This window comes from Herpailurus yagouaroundi, unplaced genomic scaffold (assembly GCF_014898765.1).
Source record: "Herpailurus yagouaroundi ecotype Mexico unplaced genomic scaffold, PumYag 213, whole genome shotgun sequence".
Classification (NCBI taxonomy): Eukaryota; Metazoa; Chordata; class Mammalia; order Carnivora; family Felidae; genus Herpailurus; species Herpailurus yagouaroundi.
The window spans coordinates 3,656,075-3,678,889 of record NW_024412444.1 but is presented as its reverse complement, the minus strand read 5'-3'; the positions used below and the strand labels follow the sequence as shown (position 1 = coordinate 3,678,889).

Sequence of the window (22,815 nt, the reverse complement as noted above, 5' to 3'; positions counted from 1 at the left end):
CGCAAAATCAGTCCCTTCAGATGTAATTTACAACCGTAGCCACTAGGGGGCGAGAAGGAAGAGTGACGACATAAAGGGACAGCTTCAGAGAGGATGAAGAGTATACTTTACTCTATAAAATAGACTTCTCCATTTTCGGTGTACGCCATCTCCCAGTTCTCGGGTAGAGGACCTAAATTATCCTCTGCACAAAGAGGTAGGTATTGAGGGAACTTCTGAGAAGCGTCCGTGATGGGAGCAGCGACGATGCTACTATTCACAGGCGGTAACGCTGTTTCTTGGAGAGTGTGCTCTTCCTGGGCACCGGAATCGGCTGTCAAATTGCAGAGAGAGGAGGAGAGAGAGAGAGACAGAGAGAGAAAAATTCATCAATCATACCTCAAAGCAGGTGTTCACTACTGTCTGCATCTATATTCTTAAAAGCCCTCTCTCTTTCCCAACTGCTGGCCATCAACTCTATTGTTTTATTTAGACGGAAGTTCTCTTAATAGAAAACATCAAAATGACAGACCGCATTTATCGCACTTAAAAAGAAAGAAGAGAAAGACATGCTCAAATAACACTGCTCAAAACCTTGGAAATGCCAAAGAAGAAACAAATTCAGAACTAAAACCCTAATGTCTCTTATACCAATAGGGGCATCGAAACACAGACTGAGCCACACTCTCACTCCTAGGTGTCAACTGGTTTCATGACTCAGCAGGCCTTGGACAGCAAGAAGAAAACACAGATAGGGTGGCATCATTCTCCATTTTTGTAACAATTATTCAGAACATTTTTGGTAGACGGTGGCAAAGATCAAAAACCGACACATCAAGCTGGCAAGTATATAAAACTTGAGAGCATAGACACAGCTATCCCAGTGAGTCAGATTCTAGCTTCTTTTGGAAAAGTAAGGGAATGTTCTTGCAAAAAACAAGACAGTTACCCCCAGAACAGTATCATGTGGGTGGACTAATTTGACTTGGGTTTTAAAAGAAGACTCGAAGTACATGAATCTCCTTGCCTTCTTATTAACTGGAAACATCAAGAGATGATGTCATCAACGTATCTACAAATGGCGCTGCTGACATGCTGGCTGAATTTTTATGAGGATGTTAAACGTCAGTCTCCACGGGGTTTTAAAACGTTAAGAATCAGGAGTTGTGGTTATTTTCCACCTCCCACAGTAATTCTCCTGTAGACACTTATGATTTCTGAAAGCAGACTGAGGAATAATGAAAGGCCGTTTTCAAATCTTTCTCTCATGACTCGCTCCCAATGATGCACAAGAGAATGAAGCTAATTCAGAAGTTGGATGGAGGGCACATGGAGCCTATTAAACAACCGCTTCCACCAAAAATCTGCCACCACTGAGGAGAACGCCTGTGGTCTTTCCCTGCAATTCATCTCTACCCTCTTTCTCTAGAACCAGCTCTCAGACTTCCCTTTGGAAATCCAACCCATCAAAGTCCTTGTAGTCCAGGTGGGGACTGACTTAAACCCACACCTAGCTCATGTGGTATGCCCAAGTCACAGGGCTATCACTCTTGCCTTTCTTATTGGGTCAGGTGCCTGATCCAAAGCAAATGAATGTCAGGCATACAAGTGTTTGCTGGAATTATCTTCTGGATGCTGAAATTATTAAGCTGACGGATTCTCATGCTGCAGGTGCTCGTGGCCATCTCGACACAGGTTGGCAAGACCTGACTTAGAATTAAGTCTACAAAGCAGACAGCAGAAATGAAAGAGCTGCCTAATATTCCTGCCTGAGCCACTGATGCCATGTACTGCTGGCCTCTTCAGTTGCTTGATCCTCTACATTCTTGCTTAAGCCAATTTGAGTTGGTTTCACAATTTGTATCCATCAGTGCAGGTTAATAAAAGAACTAGAATTTTTAAGGAGAAAAAAGGAAATGAAGCCAACAGGGAAGAAACAATTTGAAATTACAAATCGAAAGAAAATAAATTCGAAACTTGGCAGGATTTAAAAGAGTAGCCCTTAAGTCTCTAGGAGCCAACGTATATTCATTTTTGGTATTTTTATGTTTTTATTTTCGAGAGAGAGAGAGACAGAATGTGAGCAGGGGAGGGGTAGAGAGAGAGGGAGACAGAATCCGAAGCAACTCCAGGCCCCGAGCTGTCAGCACAGAGCCTGACGCAGGGCTCAAACTCACGGACCGCGAGATCATGACCTGAGCCGAAGTCGGACTCCCAACCGACTGAGCCACCCAGGTGCCCCTTTTCTGGTATTTTTAGAATGTACACTTCCTGCATGGACGTGTACATAGCAATCACCCAGAAAGATGGTGAAAGTGTAGATTCTGACTCCCTACTATAGAGAATAGACTTGGGGGATCGTTCCAAAATATGCATTTTTAAACCACCCAGTGATGGAGATTCAGAGACAAGAATCATACTTGGAGGACAGAGATAAAGAGCTCTCAAAAGACTCACTAGAACTTTCACCTTCTGGGAGGGGTTCTGTCTTGCTGCCGATGGGCCAGAGTCCAAACTCCTATGTCTGCAGTGCCAGCCAAGGCACAAATAACATGTCTAGATGGAGCATTGCAGAGGGTTCAGCCTTTCTGATGGGGGCAAGGAATTCTGTGTGCCATGTCAGCGTCCTGAGGAAGAGTGGACTCAGTATTTCCAGATTTTTTTTTTATGTTTATTTATTTTTGAGAGAGAGACAGAGACAGAGACAGAGCATGAGTGGTGGAGGGGCAGAGAGAGAGAGGGAGACATAGAATCTGAAACAGGCTCCAGGCTCTGAGCTGTCAGCACAGAGCCCGACACGGGGCTTGAACTCACGAGATCATGACCAGAGCAGAAGTCAGATGAGCTACCCAGGTAGCCCCTCCAGATCTGTTTTTTAAAGCGAAGGTGGAAATCTGTATTTTTATGCAAAACGTTCCCAATACTTCAATCGCAATTCCTTTTAAAAAAAATAGTGAAGCAATATGGTACAAGCAAAAAAAAAAAAAAAAAGAAAAAAAAGAAGAAAGAAAAAGAAAAGAAAAACAACAAAAACAGAAAGAGAAGAGAACAAATACTCATTACAAGCACTGACTTAGAAGCCAGACTGCCTAACTTTGAATCCTGGCCTCACCTTTTGCTAATTTGGGCAACACACTTAACCTCTGAAAGCCCTGGTTTCCTCATCTATAAAATGGGGATAATGGTACCAACCTCACTGGGTTGTGGGGAGGAATGCATGAATTTAGTAAAGCAGCCAGTACAGTGTGTAGGATACAGCTAACAGTATTTATTAGCTGCTATCATCATCAGTTTCTTCATCAAAGTTATTATGATTAACCTTTGTCTTCAGGTCAGCTTGGGCCCTCAGGATGGATGTGACATCAGACCACAGTCCAGATCACAGAGTTTGCCCGTTTCTAGCTGTGTGACTTCAGAACAGACGGACTGCCTTTCTGAGCAACTGATTCCTCAACTGTGAAGTGAAAACAAAATGCACAAGCCAGAAGACCTGAAGGACTGAGGACACGTAAAATGCCTGCCAAAGGGCCTGCCACTCAGTGTGGGCCTGACGGGTCCTCAGGGACTGGGACCAGCTACTAGAAACGCAAATGTCCAAAGTCAGTGATCATCTTTTAACATGGTATTTAAGGGCTAGAGAAGTCCTAGGGCAATGGATGACATTCAATAATTTTATGTAAGAATTTTAATCGACCCATTTGAATAGAAGCTGGATGTAACAAAAAAAGGGGGTAGTGGCAACAGGCTGGACATAAACATTAAAGGATTCGGTTAAACTCTCAATGTAATTTATGTAAAAAACAAAGTCCTGCCAGTGTTCCAAAACCTTGACTCTGGGAATGGAATGTTAGCTCACTGGCAAAATATCTAAGCAACTATAATTTCCTAAAGAAAAATTAAAATTCCTCTAGCAACTAGACCTTATTGTAAAGTATCCAAATATTTTTCATTTTGTATATTGTACATGTCTTCTTTAAACACATGCTTGATTGAGGTATGACTGACATACAAAAAGCCATCGATATTTTTTATTAAAAATATTTCAGCTTCACCGAGGTATAGTGACAAAATTGTAAGATATTTAAAGTGCACATGATGATGACTTCATACTGTCAAAGGATTCCTCCCATCTAATTGGTGAACAAAAACAAAGCTACAGATGTTTAATGTGAGCAACTTGACGTGTTTGGCTTTCTGTGTCTTCTTTCCAGTTCAACAGAACCTCAAACAATCTCATTCTCTTAAAGAAAATGCAAAGTCCAAAAATGAGAGGCTGGAAAAAAGTACAGACTTAAAAATTAATAGTCCTAATCATGGCTTTGACCTTGACATGTGCTCTGATTTCAGAACATCTTTCAATGGATTCACCGAACATTTAGGAGCATTGCTGTCACTCTCTTATGAAAGGTTGCCAATGGATCCCAACGGGATAGGTAGAAGGGACTGTTGGAACACAGACTGGATGGGCAACGAGGAAGCCCGGTTCTCCCACTGTCTAGAGTTAGGGAACATGCACTTTTCCTTGGTGATCTCATCTGCAAAATGGGGGAGGTAATACCTATGTTGCTTATCTCTAGAGATTTCCAGGTGGTTTATAGGATACATGTGAAAAGGACTTGTAAACCATAAATAACATCGATAACTTTTTCATTCATAGTAAATAGGAAGCTTCCAAACATTTAACATACACATACACATACTTGGGGGCTTTTGAGGGTAACTTTGAGAATATAAACTCAGGTCAAAAATACACTTCCGGAGCCTATATTGCATTATGTACTTTGAGATTATGTGCATCCTTGACTGGGTACATAACTAATAAACCTGATTCAAACACAAATAGCACACTGGATGAGCATGTAGGCTCTGGAGTCAGCTTGAAATGACAGGTTTGACACTCACTGGTTTTGTGAACTTGGACAAGCTATTAGACCTCTCTAGCATATGGGTAAAGAGCTTAGCAAAATGCCTGCCACATAGCAATGGAGAAACATTAGCTCTTAGAGTAATATTATCTCTTGACAGTCCAAAGCAATGTTTTATCATTGCCTACTAATGGAAAAGAAGCATCAGCAACCTCATGTTCAATAACAGGGGGGCTGTTGGGAGAAAAAAAAAGGCTTCAAAACACAATTAAATATCTTGATGTCTCTTAGAGGAGGTTAATGGATGAACTAGCTACTTTTTAGTTGTGGTGGCTTGTTACATATTTTCCAAGCTGTACGAAACAAAGTACTTCAACAAATGCGCTTTAAAAAATTTATTTGTATAAATGTGTGTGCTTGGCTCATAACTCTACCTTCATGAAGCACACGTAGCGTTCATTTTCAAGGGCTCCTTCAGGTCCATAGTTTGGGCACGGTTTGTAGAAGAATGCTTTGTGTTCAACAGTCAGTACTGTGGGGAGTATCTGGGGTGACTGTTCACTGCTCAGCTCCTGCCTCCGTCACAGACGGTGGCAGGGATTGTGGCCACCTCCCCAGGATGCTTCTGACCATGTATTTCCTGCCTTTGCCTGCAGACATTCCCAATATCACTTAGGCATACTATTTAGACATTGTGTGCCTCTTTCCAAAGCCACAGAGCAGAAATCTGCTAAGATAATAACAACAGCATGTGAATTAAAAATATCCTGGTCAATATTTTTAATAGCTCCATAGCGTTTCCGTATTTGGATATGACACTCATTCCTTTATCACAACTCTCGCAACCCAGAGCCAAGACCTCATTATGTTACTGTCACTCTGTGCTCCAAGTGGCTGGTGGATTGCTACTTAAAGTGGTTCAGAGAGCAAAATGCTTTGACATAGCTAGTTTGATACACATATCATAGACACAGAGATACACACAGTGTCAATTATTTGAAAGAATTTATATGAGTTAGGGTATGACAGGCTGTCAGCTGTCACAGTTACAGCTCGGTAAGTGAGAGGCATTTACTCAACACACTGAGGATACCCATCACATGTACATCTGAACATCACTTCTCTATGCATCCTACCAGCTTTCTGGGGGTTAGGACAGGAAGCTGCAGAAGACGTTCAAGTGTCACTTGGCTTTTGTGTGTGTGTGCGCACGGAATGAATGATCAGACTGAATACAGCAATGATGACCTGGACCCAAAAGTTTTTCTTTGATGCCAGGATTTCAAGCGAAGATTGAATGGAGTCAGAATTTCTGAGGCATGTTTTCTAAGAGACAAAGGTTCCTAGTAGTTAGACATAGGAAGTGCATTAAAACCAAACTGTCAACAATTCCTACTTTGTTCTTGCTTTATACCAAGAAATTACTTAATAAATAGAGGAGAGACAAGGACACTCATGTCTCCTGGGGACCGTCTTCCACCTAGCAGGAGTGTTTCACTGCATATCACTCCCCAGGTCTTCTTTCTGTGCCTGGAAACATGTTTTGGGTTACGTCATGATGTGCTATCCTTATTTGTTGAAAGATCAAGACATTATAATGTTAGCTACTTTTAAAAAGAAATATTTTAACTTTTTTCCAAAACTGGCTTTCATATCAGCAAGGACTACTAAATATGAATCAGATATTTCTACGTAAATGAAAGGAACTGATTTAAATAAATGCCTATGTAATAAAAGATGGCAAATTTCTCCTAGCTGGAACAATAGTAGGTCAGCCCCTGGCCTAATCCATTCTAATTGGAAAATGAAAATTTTTGTGGACTCAAAATCTTAGAGCTAGAAGGGGGAACTTAGATATAATTTAACCTTAACCATTTTACAGATGAGGAAAGTTAGAAATTACGTTCATAGTAAGACAACTACTGAGAACCAAGAAACCAGGATAACAAATTAGGTCTCTTCTTTATCTAATGCTTCTTGCAGAAGGATTGGGTTACTGGTGTGACAATAAAGCCATCAAAAATTGTTTAATTGTCATTTTGAAGAATTTCAGTCTTCTGAGCTTAATGAGAAAACGTCATGGGAATGCAAGCGGGTGCAGCCACTCTAGAAAACAGTATGGAGGTTCCTCAAAAAACTAAAAATAGAACTACCCTACGACCCAGCAATGGCACTACTAGGTATTTATCCAAGGGATACAGGTGTGTTGTTTCGAAGGGACACACGCACCCCCATGTTTACAGCAGCACTATCAACAATAGCCAAAGTATGGAAAGAGCCCAAATGTCCATCGATGGGTGAATGGATAAAGAAGATGTCGTGTATATATACTATGGAGTATTACTCGGCAATCAAAAAGAATGAAATCTTGCCATTTGCACCTACATGGATGGAACTGGAGGGTACTACACTAAGTGAAATTAGTCAGTCAGAGAAAGACAAAATTCATATGACTTCACTCATATGAGGACTTTAAGAGACAAGACAGATGAACATAAGGGAAGGGAAACAAAAATAATATAAAAACAGGGAGGGGGACAAAGAAGAGACTCACAAATATGGAGAACAAACAGAGGGTTACTGGAGGGGTTGTGGGAGGGAGATGGGCTAAATGGGTAAGGGGCACTAAGGAATCTATTCCTGGGAAATCATTGTTGCACTAGATGCTAACTAATTTGGATGTAAATTAAAAAAAATAAAAAAGAAAACAAATTAATAAAAAAAAAGAAAACGTCAAAGAGGCCTATATAGGCTGTAGAAAGCATTGAACAAACACATTTTCTTAAATATTCTATTAGATTTGCAAACACGAGAAGGAAAATATGGAGTTTAACTAATTTCCCCATTATTGGGAAGGAGTCTACTCAAGTAAGGACTGTAGTGTGATGATGTCAAGAAAGGTCACCAAGAGAGAGAAACACCTCATATGCTGCAGATAGATAACTGCTCCATAGCTATACTCTAAAATATCGAAGAAATTACTTTTTAAGTACAGAAAGAACAAAAGAAACAAGGTGTTCTTCAAAGTCACAATATTATAAACGGGAGTGACTCACGCCTTGTGCAGTTGCTCCATCCTGAGTTACTGTATAAAGTCAAACCTCCATAAAGTGAAAAACATTTGTGATCCATTCTTGGTCACTACACTAACCCGAGAAATAAACACCATAGCCTCTGTGAATGGTGCCCCCAGGAAGTGGGTGCTCCCCAACCAGTCTAGTCTTACCTAGAGGCCTTGTCCTTGAAGATCCCCTCATAAAATACAATGTGTCTAAGCTTGGGGGTACATAGCCTTGAATGTACATATAAATGTACAACGCAATGAGTAATATATGTTATATAATATAGAATGCATATGCAAGACAGAAACGAGTATTTATTATCTTTCCATGTTTCTCCATTTGGGGGCGGACAGAAAAATTGGCATAAGCTAACTGAATACATTATAGAGTTCCAATGGAATCTGTACTTGCAAAGTATGAGAGAAAAGGTTGCTATTAGCCTATCAGCATCAATGAATATTAAACCGGTAAACAAATTATCTTATTTGTCTTTATAAGCAATCAGTCGTAATTATGGAATAGTGTCAAGGCCAAGAAATAAATGAACAAAATACAAATATTCTTAAGACCTATTGTTTTGAAGAGAAGGAAATAATGCTGAATATTCTAGATTCCCTTCTACAGACATTTCATTCTAGCCCCTTTAAGATATTTGGGTGATGTTAAAATGGTCTTGCAAAGAAGCATGAAAAATGGACCAAGGAAAAGTCATCTCGTCTCCAAACCTTGCATGGTCAGAGATAGAATTTTGTCAGCCCTTCTGAATTCTTCCTGAGAACAGACACCTTCTCATCACTGTCTACACATGCCTCCCACCGCCCCTTCCCCCGAGTCCATCGAGGGGGAAGGTCGTCTGGTCTTTACCTGTAAAGCTACTGTTCATTTCAGGAACGTCATCCTCCTCTTCATTCTCCGTGTGGACTATGCCAGCATTTTGCATATCATTGTAGGACTTGGTTCGCTTTGGGGTCGACTGCTTGGAGCCAGACTGAAGGCTTTGCAAGGCATCCGTCGTGATCACTTTCCCACTGACTGGCTGGCTAGGAGGTTTGGGTGTCCCATAATAGTTTCCTAGGTGATGGAGAGACACATTTGCATGTTTTAGAAAGAATACTTTGTTTTTTTCGAGACTTCACATCCAAATCTCTCAGCACATTAAAAAAAAAAAAATTTTTTTTTTTTTTTTTTTTTAAATAGAAAGCCAGAACAAACTGTATTTCATTTCTGGAATAGGTTACGAAAGAAGTCGTTCCCCCCCCCAGCTAGACATGGTGATTTCAGAAGCCAGGAGGAAAGCTGCATTGTTTAGTTGCAAAGTAGCTACTACTAGGGCTAAAAACAAAGGCGGCTGTACTGAATAGCAGAACTTCATCCTCAGTGCATTTGAAATTCAGTTGGTCACCTTTTTACATACATGCGCCAGCATTATGCTGAATCCGATTTAGACCTTGCCTCACAGAAAATAAAAAATTCATTATTGCCAGCACCCTTACAGGCCTACAAAGTCAAGGTCACTTTCCCTTAATAAGGAGACTCCTTAAGAGGGAACCAGGGCATTATTTAAAAAGGAGGACTGGGGCGCCTGGGTGGCGCAGTCGGTTAAGCGTCCGACTTCAGCCAGGTCACCATCTCGCGGTCCGTGAGTTCGAGCCCCGCGTCGGGCTCTGGGCGGATGGCTCGGAGCCTGGAGCCTGTTTCCGATTCTGTGTCTCCCTCTCTCTCTGCCCCTCGCCCGTTCATGCTCTCTCTCTGTCCCAAAAATAAATAAACGTTGAAAAAAAATTTTTTTTAAAAGGAGGACAGTGAATACCACGTGGCACCTCTTTAACTGAATGGCAGACTTGACTCTCAGGGTCATGTGGGGTGGGAGTGAACCCTTGCCAAGTTCTAAGAGAAAACTGTGTCAATGAAGGCACGATGGCCACTCTCAGTAACTGTCCATTTCGCGTTTAGCCACTTTTCCTCAATGTTTGGCTCAGTGATTTTGAGCAATATCTGGATGGATTTTTACATTTTTTAATTTTAATACGTGTGTATATTTTTAATGTGGACTAAAAAAAAGTCTAGCTCCTAAGTTATGGTAGTAATATAAAGGTGACTTTTAAAATTAAGCGAAAAAGCAATACTTTTTAAAACTGACTTTAATTTTAAAAAGGCAGCTAGCTATAGGGGTGCCTGGGTGGCTCAGCTGGTTAAGTATCTCACACTTAGTTTCAGCTCCGGTCATGATTTCACGGTTTGTGGGTTCAAGCCCCACATCAGGCTCTGCACTAACAATGTGGAGCCTGCTTTGGATTCTTTCTCTCTCCCTCTCTCAAAATACATAAACTCAAAAAAAGAAAAAAAAGATAGCTATATCTAATAAAAATTAATTAACCGAATAAATAATAGTAGTGGCAATGATTCCTTTTGAAAACTTAAATTAAAAATAAGTTATTTTAAAGAATATTCCAAACAAGTAATAGATATTATGTTCAGATGTAGACAAAATCATAAAGGTGATTCATGAATCGCCGAAGTTTGAAAAATGCAGCTTCTAATCAATAATACGCAGTGACTACATGATAAAAAAAAAACGTTAGCATTAGAATGCCACTAATCCATTCACCACCTCACGTCTTTTACAGGAAGGCCAGGAAGGTAAATTATACTGAGTCTTTCAATAAATCCTAAGCAATGTTTGTAATTCCATGCTTCATAAAGTAGAATTTATAAATAATAACAAACCCTGTATACACTGTTTCTTCCCAAGGACTCAGCCCGCTGCCTAGCTTCCATACATAATTACATAAAATACACATTTTACTACAAACGCACAAAAGCAAAAGGCGACAGTAATATGCTCTTCTGCATGAGACACACAGATGGTCAAGAAGTGGCTTCCATTGAACCTTATTTTATAATTAAAATTTCTTGTTTATTAACATTATTTCTTTAAAATCCTTTTTGAACCACGACACTTACGAATATACACACCCACTTTCTTTGACAGTGGTGTAAGACTGGGTGTCAGCGGGGAACTCTCAACACACAAGTTAAAAGGTGCAGGAGACTAGTGGGCATCTCTCTGGTATCCTTCAAGAGAGAAACCTAAAAAGCACATTCTGGAGGCTTTTACTCAACTGAATCATTATAGTTCTTTCACGGAAGATGATACTATCAATTTCTTCAAAAAAACTTGTCAGGTGTCCAAGTTAAAGGTACAGAAACTGAATATAACCGCTAACACGTGGGCAAGGGTGAAGCACATGTATGAACCAAGGCCTCTTCTGCATTTCTACAGAGGTTACATCTAAGGACCTCCCACCCTTTTGCTGAAGTTGAAAGGAGACCACAGTGCTGACTTTTTCACAATCTGAAGACTATTAATGAGGCAGGTAAGTAAAACAGCTCACGATTTAAAAGATTATCTTCACAGGGAACAAAAAATAGACAAAGGTTTACTGAATTTAATTCTAATTCCTTCTGATCACTATTACACTAAGCATCATGTTCATGTTTGAGTTAGAAGTTAAAGACCAAAGTCTATATAAGACTCTTCCACTCAAAGATGTGACCAAGGGATGGGTCCCTTTATTCATAATTTTATAATTATAATTTTACAAACATGATCATTCATTTCCAGTGTCATGAAACCAAATCAACATTCAGGAAGCTGTTGTCATTAAAAAAAAAAAATCAATGAAAACTTAGACATCTTCAGTTAATGACAAAAATAAATGTTGGGAAAAGAAAAGTTCTACCTAAATTTGACAAACAGGTGTGGATTTTCCCAAGTTTTCAAGTGCAGAGTCTTTCTTAAATTATTTCAAAGCAATGATAAACTCCCCAAATAATCCATTTATTCACAGTTGTTTCCTGTTTCTGAAAATTAATACTGGACACAAAGAAAGTACATATTATTATGCTGAACCACATGCAGTTACCGTCATAGAAGACAAAGTGTCTCGGGTCAGTCATCTCATTCAGGTTAATCTGAGGTATAGGCGTGAAAAGTATGCGGCCCACCAAAGTGGTAAAGAGACAGTTTTGCCTTCAAATCCTTGCTTCACCACTGACTGACTCTGTGATCCTAGGCGTTTAGCCATTAAAAAACAAAAACAAAAACAAAAACAAAAACAAAAACAGAAACAACCCCTCATCGTCCCCTTCTGTAAAATTAGGGTTCTAAAAATACCTCGTTTGTATCGAGAGCACCTGTTTTGAGGATAAAATAAGATGGTCCATTAAAAGTCTTTAACCCACATGAAAGTCTGCTACTACACTGACACTCAATAAACACTACTTAAGTGTTGATAGTTTGTTTCTAATCATTAAAATGAGCTCATTCCTGGGGCGCCTGGGTGGCTCAGTTGGTTGGGCATCCGACTTTGGCTCAGGTCATGATCTCATGGTTTGTGGGTTCGAACCCCGTGTCGGGCTCTGTGCTGACAGTTTGGAGCCTGGAGCCTGCTTTGGATTCTGTCTCCTTCTCTCTCTACCCCTCCCCACGTGTGCTCTGTTTCTCTGTGTCTCAAAAATAAATAAATGTAAAAACAAAATTTTTTGTTAAAAAGTGAGCTCATTCCACCATGTTGGAAGGGTTAACGAGACAGTGTATCTGGAGTGCTTGGGACATGACAACTGGGTACTATTCCTTTACTCAGGCAAAATGTGCCAGAGACCAAACAACCTTGGCAAGTTTTTTACACTCAGTTTAATACTTCCTCTCTAAGACATAAATGACAGCCCCAGGCCTAGCGACCTCATAGGATGATCGTGAAGGTCAAATTATTTAACTTGCTGGAAGGTACCCTATAAACTATAAGGGGTTATAAATGGGAGATGGTGTAATTAGATCTCGCCAGCATTTATTTTCCTTGTTGATTGCGAACTTTATAGAAAAGCTTATATTTAGTGGTTTTGTAATTACATAAGGTTCAACTTTCCTTCACAGATATGTTTTTTCCCATAGATTAAAAAAGTAATTTGAATTAGTCACTAACATAAAAATGGAATCTTTCTTTTCTTTTTTTTTTTTTTAAAGATTTTGTCATTTTTAAGAAATTTCTGCACCCATCGTGGGGCTTGAACTTACAACCCTGAGATCAAGAGTCACACGCTCAACTGACTGAGCCAGCCAGGTGCTGCAAAAAATGGAATGTTTCTGATTCAAATCTGGATATACTGACAAGTGCTGCTTGGCAAATATAAACTCTTGTTCCTCGGATTCCATCTCTTCCAGGTAATGTTGATGACAAGTACGTGACCAAAGCCAAGGCACGTGGAGCACACTTGTTGCATTATGGATTTTTGGAGAGAAGTTGTTCTACCCTTGTGTGTCCCTGCACTTGCTGGACAAATATCTTGGCCCCAATCAAGGCTGATGCCACGTGAAGGTATGGCCGCACAAAGTAGCCTGGACTCAGGAGGGAAGGAAGAAAACCTAAAACTTCAAAACAGCCTTGGGGCACTTGGGTGGCTCAGTCGGTTAAGCATCTGACTCTGGGGTTCGCGATCTCACAGTTCATGGGTTCAAGGCCTGCATCGGGCTCTGCTGTGAAGCCTGCTTGGGATTCTCTCCCTCTCAAAAGAAATAAATAAAAATTAAAAAAAAAAACAAAAAACAAAAAACAGCCTCAATAACTCGGATGGGTGTTAGTGATCCCTGGATGAATGTGGTTTCAGTCCCTGGACTTCTGGTGGGTGGGGTTATGCCGTAATCCATGTGCCTTTACCACAGAAGGACAGGCAAGGCAGGTGGGTCACTTGCCACTGGCTAGTCACCACAGGCTCCACTGCCTCCACCCACCTTCTTCATTCTCCAAATCTAGCTGCCTAGTCCCTGGGCACCTCCCCTACAACTCTCCCCTTCTGGCAAACTCCCTGCCTTATCAAGTTGCCATGGCGGTCATCGTCAGGCCCGACCTGGCCATGCTAGAAGCACCAACTTACAGAGAGTATGCACAAGAGACTCGCTGTGAGGGATACATGGATCACTTAACAGTATTAAATAAAAATCATCTCAAGAATTATAAATGATTAAAAAATTAATTTGGGCTATTACTTGGCAGACTTCACAGTTTCCAGGAGACAGGAGCCTGACTCTCCTACAGTCTCCACGTTAGTCAACACCAACATGTGCTTCCTGAGGTGGCCAGGCTCCCTCCCGAGTGGGAACGCATGTGTCTCTGCTGCTATTTTTGGAACTGGCTTTACAATAAACTTAACAGAGATGGTGACTGGGGAGGGAGGAGAGGGCAAGGGAAGACAGGAGAGGAAGCCACTGCTGGCCTTAATTAACAAACACACTCTTTGGCCATGACCACGTCAAAGAAAAATATTTTCTGACATGCATTTAAAAATTCATGGGAACTGCAAATCAATTTTTAGAGCTGGATAAAATATTTAAAGAGGACCGTAACCCTGAGTTTTAAGCCAGAATGAATCAAGTCTATACAGCCTCTCGCTTTGTACGAATTTAGTATTCATTCATTCATTTCCTGACTGGGAACCTGTTGTTTTGTTTGTTTGTTTTTGGCCAGGCACTGTGGTAGACACTAGAAATAAGATGTAAAAACGGAACTAAAACATGATCTTCACAAATGTTGTATATGGTATACATCAGTTTCCTTAAACACCGTGCAAACGACAAAACTCTATTGCGTGGAGATTCTTTCTGATTGAATGGATCGGGGTGGGGCCCGAGATTCTAAATTTCTAACAAGTACTCAGGGGACACCGAACCTCCCTTTGCATAGAGAGCAGAGGTAACCAGATCAGAGAATAGCATTCCTCTTCAGTAGATGAGGAATGCAGAGGCCAAGAGTAGCAGAAATGCTGGCCTTAGAGTCACTGGCTGGTCCAGGGTAAATAGCATTTAAGTTCTTTGTCCCCCAGTTTAAAATTCCATATGGGGGTGGGGTGGGGGCAGGAAGACACTTGTCTGTCCTCTTCCTACAGGCCACACTTTTGAACATAAGCAGACCGGGATAGTAGTGACTACCAATGGCTGGGAATCTATAGTACACATTTTCACGGGGCAATATCACACCCATGGGAACAAAACAGGCTTAATTCTTTGGGGTACACGGGGTAAAAAGCCTTACTCTTTTATGTATAAAGCAGAGATGTACAAATAGCACATAAGGCCATAGACATTCAGCGTATCTGTTTTTGTCTGGCCTCAAGGTCATGCCATGACCACCCACTTGTCCTCAGAGACTGTATCTCTGACCCCACCAACTAGATCAAAGCTACCCTTAAGTGTCCTCAGGGAACCATGTACCTGTCCTTCCCAATGGCCTTGGTTGTAATGACCAGATGTTTTAATTAATCAATACCTGTTTTTCTTTAAATTTGTATTTACTTATGAGAGACAAAGAGTAAGCAAGGGAGGTGAAGAGAGAGAGGGGGACAGAGGATCTGAAGCAGGCTCTGCACTGTCAGCATGGAGCCCAATGCAGGGCTCGAACTCATGAACGCTGAGATCACGATCTGAGCTGAAATCAAGAGTTGGACGCCTAAGTGACTGTGGCACCAAGGTGTCCCCGCTATAATCTTTTTTTATTATTATTTAAAACTATTTTTAACGTTTATTTGTTTTTGAGAGTGAGAGAGACAGAGTGTGAGTGGGACAGGAGGAACGAGAGAGAGGGAGACAGAGAATCTGAAGCAGGCTCCAGGCTCCAAGCTGTCAGCACAGAGCCCGACGCGGGGCTCGAACTCGTGAGCCGCGAGATCATGACCTGAACTGAAGTCGGATGCCCCACTGACGGAGCCCCCCACCCCAGGTGCCCCTCACTCTGTGTCCTTACCTCTACACCACAAGTGCCACGAGGGCAGGAACCACATCTGCTTTCATGCACCAATGCATCGCCAGGCCGAACGCAGTACCAGGCACATACAGTCATCAGGAATTCTTTGAGAATGAGTAAATCAACAAGTAGAGACAGCACACTCGAATTCCAGCCCGGGACGGGCCTCCATCCCTCTGTTGTGGATCTGGTTTTTAATAGCATGACTCACGGCAGTTTCTTCCTGGTCCATCAGATACACCTCAGTGACCTCAGATCCCCACCGCTGCACCTTCCACTTGCTTGCTCAGCACGGGATGGTATCATTCATAAAACGCCCATCACTTTCTTTTTACTCTTCCCTTTGCTACCCGCTCCACCCTACAAAACTAGGATTTGCATGCACCGAACGATAAGCCAATGTCTTATAATTAGATGTTTGTTCTTGCCACTGTCATTTGGCTTTGACTATAAGACCAGAGAGGGTAATCTAATAGCTTTGTGACCCTGAGCAACGTAAGGGACCTCTCTCTTTCCAGCCTCAGTTCTCATGGTAGAAAGATAACAACAGTTCTAACAGGTTTTTTTGTGAAGATCAAATTAGGTAACGTGTACCAAGTACTCACCATTGTGCCTGGAACAATGTTAGCATGTAATGAACCCTAGCAGTCTTAAATTGCACCCAATGTTGTGAGCTGATAGAAGCCCTAAAGTGTAGAAGAGGGTAGACGGTTACCAAAACGTATATTTAAAGAACACTAACCAAAATTTACCTTTATTGTGCACCTATCTTGTCACCACCCACACATTTACTTACTCTCATCTTTATTAATAATCCTATGGGAAAAAAATACCATCAACATTCCCATTTTCAGTTGAAGATGAGATTCACACAGTGTGTAACTGATGAGCGGCATTTACACACACATTTGTCTGTCCCCAGCGTCTATGCTCCCAACTCCGGGAATCTCTGGGGATCTCTAAGCAGGGAATTCAGCGAAACCACCCTGGCACGAGCCTCTTCATCTCCACATGCAGAGGAACAGCCAATTGCAGCACAGATTCCCTTTGGTTACTTTCATTATCAACAGAGAACATTCCACGCTGGAGTCTGCCAACAGAGCTTATCCTAACAGACGGCTTCTGAGGCCTGCCAAAGAACAGGACTCCAGACGGTCTCGTTCTCCTCAATGACAAACAAGAACTCTCTTCACCCCTGCTTTATCTCTGTGTCCCCAAAAAGTATACCCTTGGCAGCAGCTTTTTTTGTAGACCTTCTAGGAAGCAAAACAATCACATGACTGAATGCTGACATCCCTCTTCCTAATTAACATGCAGAAATATGCAACCCATCACTCCAATTTGAAATGTCACTCTGGCACTGCACCTCCATGCTGAGGGAGAACCTTTGCAAGGCTCAAAGTGTATAATCAGCCTCTTCTACCCAGAGGCATTTGTAAAACAGGCATGTTGGGAACCACCCCACCGAATAGTTCATCCCTTGTAAACTCTCTCCTAGAGAAGTCCCAAGGGCTCGCTGAGGCAGCAACCTGTCTTGCTGAGTGAGAATGTCAACAAGAAAAAATAACAAGCAAGAAAAGCCAGGCAAAGGGAGATGGTGCAGCTGATTTATTTCCAGCACCATATCAAATACATTACTTCGGTGCTACAATTAGGAAGATGAGCCAAAGAGGAGAGACACATTTATTCCTGTGTTCTTTGTCTTGATGTCGCATCTATCTCATGACAGAATAAGGAGTTGGCTCAAATTGCAAAGCAGAGATCAATTCATGAGCTCCACTAAGAACTTCTGTGCTTTGTGAGGGACAATGGTTAGGTTCCTTATAGAGGCAGGAGGGGCCTCCACTCTGTTGGTGTAAATGCTATTCTCAGCATTAGAGTTGGTGGGACATGGAAAGTTTCATCATGCGGCCCCTAGCCCCATCACCAAACCTGGCCTTTTCCAAAGTTTCTTATCTCGGCAGACGTACCAGCATCCATCCAGTCGTACAAGGCAGCAACTAGGGGTCATGCCAGGAGGACTATTGTCACCTGCACCTTCTGCCTCCTTCTTATGGTAACTGATGCACTACCAAGGCCAGCTTTTTAATCACATAAAACTCTCAAGATTCAGTCAACTCATCATTACCACCACTACCGACACCAACATAGTCCAAACCTAATTCCAACTAGGGTTGCCAGATGCAATGCAAGACTGGATGTTCTATATTTTTTTTGGTTAAATCTAGCAACCTAACTCCAGCTCAACCCTGAGAACTTACTTCAATGATTACTTCTACCGGCGAAACTTTTCCCAACTCCATAGAGATCAAATCTCCCCAACCTATAGCCTTCTTTATTGACCCTAGAACACTCACAACCGTAGATTTCTTCCCTTGATTATATAAATAATGTGCCTTGTGCACTCTGAGACTTATGAGGACAATGATCGTATCTGGTTTTGTTCAGCATTTTATTTTTAACGAGTAAACAACTGAATAAACAAACTAGCAATACAGTCTACAAAAGAGGGATCTATTTCCAGGGAGCAGACATAGGAAATACTGGCATCCCAGTCCTGCCTGTGACATAACTTGGGGGATAGACTTTGTCCAGGCTTTGTCCCAACACCCTTTAGTGTCTTAGACCGGTCTCTCTCTCTCTAGATCTCGGTTCTATCTTCTGAAGAAGATAGAACCCTACTGCATTTCCAGCTTTAAAACCTACAACCCTGCAACTCCAAGTCCCAAAGAAATACTGGACATCAAGGACTGTGCTGACAGTTATCAGGCCCTGAGGTTTTAGTGCTTCACTCTACTTGCCTGCCATTTCACACGTCACTGAATATATCCACAAAAGAAGATCACCACTGCTCTGTAGTAACATCCTCTTTGGGAGGATTCAAAATTATCCTTTTTTTAAGGGAGCTTAACTTTGAAACATGTGCTTAGCTCTCTGAAGTCAGCTGAATGACGGGCGCCTGGGTGGCTCAGTAGGTGAGCATCTGACTTGGGCTCAAGTCATGATCTCATAGTTTGTGCATTCAAGCCCCACGTCGAGCTCTGGGCTGAGAGCTCAGAACCTGGAGCCTGCTTCGGATTCTGTATCTCCCTCTCTCTCTGCCCCTCCCCTGCTCAATCTTGGTCTCTCAAAAGTGAATAAATGTTAAAAAATAGATATAACAACAACAAAAAATAAATAAAATGAAATCAGCTGAATGAGAAGGGAAGGGTCTTCTGGAACAGGTCCTCGTCCTTCCCTGAAGAAGCTTTCGTTCTAGAGCTGTGCTACACAACATGGCAGACACCAGATACACATGACTACTTACTTGAAACTAAACTCAATTTAAAATTCAGTTTTTCAGTCACAATAACCACATGCAGTTAGTGGCTGCCATGTTGGACAGCTGAGAATACTGAACATTTCCATCACTGAAGGAATATTTGTTGGATTGCATTGGTTCTAAAGGAAGCAGGAGATGGTTCCTTGCCCCTCCTTCTCCAGGACCAACTTTCTGACATTCTCTCGGTTCATCCTACTTGCTCTCTCTGGATTCAGGCCTTGAAGCCGGGGCTAATTCCCAAACTGAAACAATGTCCCCGAGTCTCTCACTTGAACCCATGAGGTCCCCTGGCCAACTGCCACTTCCTCAAGGGGGTCTACTCTGATATGAAATTAGATGCAGTGCCCCTGCTGTATGTTTCTGGAGAACCCTAGAGTTCCCTTCTCAGAACCTGCACCACTTCTCTCGAAATTGTTTAATTTGCCTCTTAAGACTAAGGGGCAGAGTATGGACCCTGGAGCCAGGCCGCCTGGGTTTGGATCCCAGCTCTATTCCTGGCTGACCATGTGATAACTGGCCTTTCTGGGTCTCATACTCCTCTTCTGTAAAATGGGGAATCGATGGTACCTACCTCTTATGATTGGTGGGCAATGAAGTGAGTTGGTGCATATAACCCACTTATGAGTACTCAGCACACAGTACCTGCTGGACAAGTACTGGCAAAAATAAATCACTAAAAAGCATAAGCATCTTCAAAGGCACAGCTGCTGTGGTTTTCCATCCTGCATATCACACCTGATGCCAAGGAACAACATCTGATGCAAAGCAAATGCTCAATAAATACTTGGTGAAGTGCACTGTGCATGCCTAGAAGGACTTGCTTCAAAATTGCGTGGCCAGAAACTTACTGTAGAGTTACGCTCAGAACAGTGTATTGAGATACTTGTTCAGGAGAGCTCATGGCAACCATGCTTCCAAACCATAATGGGGAGTGGGGGTAACATCCTAAATGTCCACCTGCAGGGGACTGGTCAGCATACACTGGGATACTGTGTAGCATTTTAAAAGAAGGAGGCAGAACTCTTTCGGGTCATGTAGAAAGATTCCCAAGAACTGTGGACTGGGAAGGGCAAGAAGAGAGAAATAAACAAGGGTACTACCTACAAGCTTTTTGTGTCTACCTTTTCTAAATCTCTACACTAAATTCTTTAACAGTGGATCTACATGGGGAGGAAGAGAAGCAACTTGGACTGGAGTATGTTTATGTTCTTCACTATATGAAGTATTCCATCATGTACATGTATTACTTTTACTTAAAATGATCAAAGTATGTTGCCCTGAAGAGTGTTTTATGGGGGCACCTGGCTGGGTCAGTTGTAGGAGCATGCAACTCTTTGTCTCAGGGTCCTGAGTCTGAGCCCCCTGTTGGGTGTAGAGATCACTTAAAAAAACAAATAAGCTTTCTTAAAAAAAGGAGTATTTTGTGTTGTTATGCTAGACTGTTCTCTCTGGAACCAGGACATGCCAAGAGGAAAACAATCTGAGAAGACAAAAAGACGGTGAATACCTGGGAAGTAAATAAAGATGTTTTACTGGCAAATGCGCTGGTTTACTGACTAGCAGAAGGGGGAGGGAATCCACCAGGGTGGCAATTTCGGACCAGTCGTGTGTGTAAATATAAGAGCTAACGCTGATTGAGAGCTTACATGTGTCAGACACTGTGCTCAGCCCTTTCCAATTATTGTCTCATTTAATCCTACCTATGAGGAAGCACTATTATTATCCTCATTTTACCGAAGGGAAAATGGAGACACGGAGCATTAAGCAACTTGCCGGAGGGCACAAAGCTCCACAGCAGAGGGGCTGAGATTCAATCTCAGGCGGGGCTGCAGCCCAGCCCGAGCGCTTGTTAGTGACCAACAGACAGCTGCCATCGGGGCTGGTCCAAGGGAGGTAAAGACAGAGGAAGTTCTCCAAAGATCCGGCCAGCTCTATGCCTTTGACAGTATTTGGCATTTAATAAAAATTCCACTTTGCTTCTAGCTTATAAGAGTCAACATAATACACTTCAGTTGGTTCCGAAAAAGTATGAGCTGTCTCATATGGTAGGAAAATTATACAGCTAAAAGGTCAAAGGCTGACACACACCGAACAGTCAAAAGGCCGAAAAATGGAATGGATTAATGCTGGGCATAAGAAATTTCAACTCCAAAACAACAGAGCAACCAACATTCACAGAAAGATGATTTTATATGAGATGATCAGACGCTCTCTGAAAAATGCTTCCCTATTGCTACCCAGCATGAAGTTAGGTTAAGGTATGGATGAGTTATTTCTACGATTTTTTAGTTATAGCCAGGCTATTCTTTTCTTAGCGTTTTCAGGAAAGAGAGTGTGGGATCTGAAAGTCAAACTGAGCTGGGTTTGGTTCCGGGCTCCAGTATTCTAACATCAGCTCTGAACCTTGAAAATGTTCCTAACTGCTACTTGGTCTTAGCATTCCCATCTAAATATTCGGTGATAACAGCTACTCTGTCAAAGTGATAAAAATGAAATGAGAAAAACAACGGACTCCACCTGTATATCACTTGTAATATAAACAACTCAATAAAAAGAGGTTAGCTTCCTTGTTTCCCAGACAGGTGGTTGTCTATGCCACATGCTTTTCTTTTTCAACCCAACACATACTCTTTGGGATTGCATGATTCCCACCCTTAACCTTTCCAAAAATGCAAATGGGTATTTTTTAGATGAGGGGATTCAAGCTCCCCAGACGGGCATAATAACTGATTTCAAATAAGGACAATTCACTTTCTGCTAATGAAAGGGGATTCACACTTGTTCTGGTCTGGGCCACTGGAATTTTCTTTTCTTTTCTTTTTTTTTAATTTATTTTTTATTTAAAAAAAATTTTTTTTTTCCCAACGTTTTATTTATTTTTGGGACAGAGAGAGACAGAGCATGAACGGGGGAGGGGCAGAGAGAGAGGGAGACACAGAATCGGAAGCAGGCTCCAGGCTCTGAGCCATCAGCCCAGAGCCCCACGCGGGGCTCGAACTCACGGACCGCGAGATCATGACCTGGCTGAAGTCGGACGCTTAACCGACTGCGCCACCCAGGCGCCCCATGGAATTTTCAACTACATTCACATTTGCAAGACAACCTTGAAGAGGCTCCTGGTACAGCCACTTAGTACCGCCCCCCTCTTCCCTCACCTCACTCCTAGGCCTAAGTGAATCACCCTTTCTCAGATTCCCTTCCAGTCTCCTAACCACCAGTCATATCTCAACACTTCCAGGAAACTAAGACAATTGATAATTACCAATACTCAAGGGAAATATTTCTGAATTCACAATCAGGAATTGATTAACATCCAAACACAGCCTAATGTATATTCACAATTTGGAAATGGGCAGTAGGTACAGAGATAATGCTCTGCCCTTATGTTTGATCCAAAGAATATCAAACCATAATCAGCATATATAAGATCCGTGACCCTTACTTAATTGTTACCCACTGACTGGAACAGGGGTTATTATCACATCAAAGCTACAATATCCCTAATAAAATAACAGTCTTTGTTTGTACCCTTTGTTTTTAAGTCTACTCTTGAAAATGCCCGTGATCACCTAATAAATCCAAATTTTAAAATGACTATGACCTACCATAATAATTTGACCAAGTTAATAATCTGACCTAGTTAATAGTATCATATTATGCTCTTCAGTCTCAAATAGTTACACTCAAAAGAACAATCAAGCTACAATGTTTCCAGAAAACATACATTGAATTTTTTCCCCACATTTGGCTTTGACCTTGCTACACCATTTGTGGGATCTCATCCTATAGAC

General features: G+C 41.8%; 1 protein-coding gene across 16 annotated transcripts in view; it reads right to left on the bottom strand.

Annotated features, from left to right (window-relative positions):
• The window catches only part of MAGI1 (membrane associated guanylate kinase, WW and PDZ domain containing 1), a 643,266-nt gene that overhangs the window by 107,023 nt on the left and 513,428 nt on the right, over positions 1–22,815 (bottom strand). For all 16 annotated transcript variants that reach the window (XM_040454512.1, XM_040454513.1, XM_040454515.1 and 13 more), the window contains exons 4-5: positions 8,771–8,977; positions 112–313 (exon numbers count right to left, since the gene is read on the bottom strand). In XM_040454512.1, coding sequence (XP_040310446.1) covers positions 112–313; positions 8,771–8,977 — 409 coding nt within the window. The remainder of the gene's footprint in view (positions 1–111; positions 314–8,770; positions 8,978–22,815) is intronic.